The 5,316-nt window shown below is 43.2% G+C and overlaps 1 protein-coding gene across 1 annotated transcript; it reads left to right on the top strand.

Annotated features, from left to right (window-relative positions):
* The first annotated feature begins 243 nt into the window (after positions 1-243).
* Positions 244-3,010, top strand: manbal (mannosidase beta like). The gene is made up of 3 exons (XM_080548079.1): positions 244-379; positions 888-1,099; positions 2,606-3,010. Exons 2-3 carry the CDS (start codon positions 953-955, stop codon positions 2,720-2,722), a joined length of 264 nt encoding a protein of 87 aa, XP_080404205.1. The 5' UTR covers positions 244-379; positions 888-952; the 3' UTR covers positions 2,723-3,010.
* Positions 3,011-5,316: the final 2,306 nt, after the last annotated feature.

Here is a 5,316-nt window from a genome sequence, read left to right as displayed (position 1 = left end):
TCTTATGCTCCTCTTGCTGTATTTTTAAATAATGCATGTAAAGCACTTTGAATTGCCCCTGTTGTATGAAATGTGCTATACAAATAAACTTGCCTTGCCTTGATAATAAATGGAAAGAATAGCTGAACGTCTTCATCGTTGAAGAACAGCCGGTAGGGGGCGACGTTGTCACGGCATTGTCGTCAACATGAGGAGGTGGAAGTAGATGTCGTTTGACGATGACTTCACTTCCGATACAAATGTCCCTAACCTCCATCTAAAGAAAGCTTTGTGCACCGTTACAGTAAAAGACAACCATAACATCGCCCTAACCCTTTAAACACACCGTTAACTGTTTGATCAGTGAAGAGGGAAAGAGAAGCGACTGAACAGGCCTGGGGTAAGCTTTGCAGTGAATTCTAGATTCTGTATGTTGGATGAGAGACCTGTGTCGTGAGTTTAGAATGATAAGGTTCTATCTCCGTTTAGGGCAGTTCAGAGATATTGAGTGTCAAAGTTTTGACATACCATTATGTTCTGTGAGATGGAACCTTTGTATTTTATGAATTACTAACAAAAAAATGTCAACATTTTAAAAATAACACCACACAGGCATTAATAAACACCTAATGGATAGATTATGTAAAAAAACTCAATTTTGACAAAAATGGAGATAGAACCTTATAATTCTAACGTCACGTGTTGTCACGAGCGATTTAGTAGTTCTGTCATTCACGGTTCTTACATGAGACCCGTGGCATGATTGTAACTACTGTGCATAAATGCAACATGTAGGCTAGAGCTGAACACATGCATTTCTCTTGCAACGTTACTGTGTAGCCACTGACCTACTTTGTTTACCTACATGCATCCATTGTCTGGGTCGCCCCCCTGTTTCTGACGTGCAGAGAAGACCACCGTCGTAGTAGAGGAGGGTTATTATTATAACCAACTGTACGACCACCAGACCAGCATGTCCGACCTGGACCTGTCCCCCCCGGAGGTCCCGGAGCCCACCCTGATGGAGAGCCTCCTGCGGTACGGCCTGTTCTTCGGGGCGCTGCTCCAGCTGCTCTGCATCCTGGCTGTCATCATGCCCACCTCCAAGGGACAGGAACAGGTAACCATGCCCACCTCCAAGGGACAGGAACAGGTAATCATGCCCACCTCCAAGGGACAGGAGCAGGTAACCATGCCCACCTCCAAGGGACAGGAACAGGTAACCATGCCCACCTCCAAGGGACAGGAACAGGTAATCATGCCCACCTCCAAGGGACAGGAACAGGTAATCATGCCCACCTCCAAGGGACAGGAACAGGTAATCATGCCCACCTCCAAGGGGCAGGAACAGGTAATCATGCCCACCTCCAAGGGACAGGAACAGGTAATCATGCCCACCTCCAAGGGACAGGAACAGGTAATCATGCCCACCTCCAAGGGACAGGAACAGGTAACGATCAGAAATCAGTTCTGTTGGGGAAACATGAGGCTCCAGATGTAATAATAATAATAATAATAATAATACATTTATTTTATAAGGCGCCTTTCAAGGCACTCAAGGTCGCCGTACAACACATTTAAAAACAGTTGCAAAATTCAAATACAGATAAATATACAGTATAAACATAGCTAGCAGCAGAGCTGCTGTGGTGTCCTTGGGGGGGGGTGTTTCTAAGATTGTTGCATAATTAAACGTTGCCTGCTGTTCAGTCTCTTCCACACAGGGGAGGCTGGTGGAGGTAGAAATCAGAGGACAAGCCTAATTGTAATGCATGAGACGGAATGAGGAATGGTATACACACGTGTTGATGTTACTCCTCATTGATGACATCACTCCTTATTACATTCCATGTATTACAATGAGCCTGTCTTTTGAACCCTACCTCCACCAGCCTCCCCTGCTTCCTGCTGCATGTCCTATAGGCCTACTTAGGGCTGAGTTGTGAACGAGTGCACACACTTCTGAGAGAAGGGGGGTGAATTGGGAAAACAGCATTAGATTAGATCAGAGTAATATGAGTGTTGTTGATTGTGATGATACTGATTTCCAATTCTCTGCTCTTCTTCGAGAAGTGTGTGCCCTTGTTCACTTCCCCCAATGTATTAGACCACTCAGTCCATATGCTTTTACATCCCTGAGGTGGAGCAAACCAACGGGAACACTTCAGGGAAAGGGCAGAGAACGAGGCTGCTGCGGCCTTGTAGCTCAGATCTCACCGTTCGAATGAAACTTTATTTATAGAGCACATTTCTTACACAGACGCAACACAATGCGCTTTACAGGAATATGAATAAAAACATTACAAACACAATGAGAAGGATTAAAAAAAATAATAGGATAACAACTATGGGACAGTCATGGGAGTTGAACACAGTAAAAGCAGAGCGGGGAGAGTACAGCTTACATTTACATTTACATTTTTGGCATTTAGCAGACGCCTTATTCCAAAGCGACTTACAATCAATACATTTGAATACTAAGCAAGTGAATCATCAATCCACCAGTCGTAGCAGGAAGAGTAATCCAGCTCAGGCCCGGGGCCATTGATAGAAGGAAAAACCTTCTCCTATCTCCTTCTTCTAAACCTAGTTTTTTTTGTGTGTTGTGTTGTTGTTGTTTGTACAGGAGGAGGTGGACCCTAGTGACGGCAGGGCTGCTGAGTACATGATCATGAAGAAGCCGAAAGGACCCCCTCCTCAGATACGACAGAAACTAAAGAAAGAGAGTAAAAAGAAGCGATAAGTGTGTGTGGGTGTGTGTGTGTGTGTGGGTGTGCGTGTGTGTTGTGTTAAGGGTGTGTGTGAGTGTGCGCGCATGTGTTAAAAAGGTGTGTCTGTCACAGTGTCTTGAGATTATTCAAGTGTTGTGACCGATAACATCTGTACCTGGGCTCCGAAAGAACAGGAACACCTTTTCTTTTTTTTATTGTTCTATTTACACTTTTTTGTGGCCATTGTTGTCCGCTGATGTCATGATTTTTGTGCATACTGTAATTTCAGACCTGCGTTTTTTCTGTTGAGTATGAGTTTGGAAAATAAACATAATGTGGACATATCAGTCTGTTGAATCCTTAATTAACCCCATGTACAGGTTTCCCTACTCATTGTGCATACACTGTCATTTCAGAAATAAAAGTCATGACTAAGAGATAAAGATTGAGATGATAAATTGTTTTATCTGTATGCTTTTACCTAGTAATTGCTAATGATTTAAAAAAAATAAAAAAAATCTGAGACATACCACTCAGACAATCATACACACATATGTAAACAACTTCTTCCCTAATCACTGATCTATAACACGATTGTAAAGATGAAAGCATTTCGCCCTATCCGATCTGTGGTTTTATCTATAGGCCTTATTTTTCCCGTAAATGTGTCTGTGCGTAAAATAATACACCACATAATAGCTGCATCAGTTGTCGTATCGTACTATGGAAGCTTATAGTAGACTAAATTCAAATGCTAATGCAATAATGAGATTGCAATAGGCTAGGTGCACGATCTCACTACTTCCTGAAAGGCAACTGGTATGAACATATCCTGTCTCACTCTATTGGTTTAATTGATTAATCAGCTGTGCACTGTGTGTTCCAACGGTTTACCGCACAGCTGATTAATCAATTAAACCAATAGAGTGAGACAGGATATGTTCATGCAAGGTGCCTTTCAGGAAGTAGTGAGATCGTGCACCGACAATATTCAAATTCAAATGCAATTCTAATGATTTGCATTTTCATTTTCATGTACCTGATGTGCACTTTCACTGTCAATATTAAAATTATAATGCAAAGCCACAAAAGTGGCAAATGAATATGCTATTTTGGGATTGCATAGTCATTTGCACATTAGAATGAACTTTTGAATTTTGTCAGCTACAAAGCAGCGCATGACTTTGAAAATTAAATGTCAAATGGCTTTGCATTATAATTTTAATATTGACAGTGAATGTGCACATCAGTTACATGAAAATGAAAATGCAAATCATTAGAATTGCACTTGAATTTGAATATTGTCTGAAAGAATGCATGCAAAAGTGGAACATGCAATTGCAATCTCAAATTGCATTAGCATTTGAATTTAGTCTACTATATGCTTCCATATCGTCCAGCGTGAGCTACATGACTCCACGGCGCTTACGGTGTATTCCCGACTCCGTGCCGTTGCGCAGAGAGCGTATCCCAGTCTCCCTATCACATCTGCGCTTTCCCGTTTCGTCAGTGATGCACAGGGCTCTGCCGTTCTCCCTACAAGGCAATAGGCATGTTTTCACAATACCCCGCATATGATCACACAAAGATCAATTGCATAGCACGAATTGGGGAATTAGCCGCGGCGCATTAGGTGTGGAGCGCAGTTTATTTGCAGCTTTCTAAATCGGATGATCGGTACCCCTGTTCTGGAGTCGCGTGTATTTTAGGGAACTAGACCGATCCAATCCGAGCAGTGCCCTCTGCTCCTCAACCCAATCCCCGTCATGACCTCCCGACGCTGCCTAAATCCACTGGATGGGATTTCGTCTCGTCGCTCCTAGTTTCCTCGAAGCCGATCGGTATCGTTGTCTAAATCCTTCGGCTAATGTGGACTTGATGGATGCAAAGAGGATTTGATTTATTTGATTCTTTGCATCACGTCCGTGCATTACTGGGATAAATCTCCAGCTACAAAGGTGAGTGTGTGTGGATCATTATAGCACCTTAACTGAAGCCCGGTTGCAGAGGAATGTCAAAGGAGGTATTTATTTATTTTTGTTGATCGTAAGGGACATGACGTTTAAGAGAGGATTCCATCCGTGCTGATTTAGAGCGTGTAAACATAACGGTGTTGTTGTGGGGGGGTACACATCACGCGCCCCCCCCCCACCCCACTTGAGCCCCCCAGACTCATTGATACAATAATGTTGTCTTATAATATAGCTTCGGCCTAACGCTGTTGTGATACAATTATCACAACCCTTCATTCAGCCAAAGCAAGCCGAGCGTCATCGCATGATAATTGTGTTGTTTATGCATTTCATAAACAACACCCCCACCCCCCCCCCCTCACATTGGAAAGCTTGCTAGACAATAATGCATCCATGCATGCATGCCGCCGTCTCCCACCGAGAGGGAAGACTATGGATAACATGATCAATATACGCGCTGGCTGGCCATCGAGATTCAAAATGGAGTTGGAACATCAGCACCTGATTTGATTCATCTGCGTCTATAAACGCCGTGCTTGTCGAAGGATTAATTATATTGTATGTTATGTAGATCCAACATTTACAGTCAACCTCCACCTCTCTCCAGTGAGGTTACCGTACGGCGGACGTGCGTAAACAGACCGACATGGGTG

This window comes from Nansenia antarctica (genome assembly GCF_963989245.1).
Source record: "Nansenia antarctica genome assembly, chromosome: 18".
Classification (NCBI taxonomy): Eukaryota; Metazoa; Chordata; class Actinopteri; order Argentiniformes; family Microstomatidae; genus Nansenia; species Nansenia antarctica.
This window is presented reverse-complemented; position numbering and strand designations above follow the sequence as displayed.

Bases quoted from the DNA above. Each gene is read 5' to 3' on its own strand.
- manbal (XM_080548079.1), top strand. From the start codon at position 953: ATGTCCGACCTGGACCTGTCCCCCCCGGAGGTCCCGGAGCCCACCCTG. The intron at 1,100-2,605 runs GTAACCATGCCC...TTGTTTGTACAG, and splicing joins CCTCCAAGGGACAGGAACAG to GAGGAGGTGGACCCTAGTGA.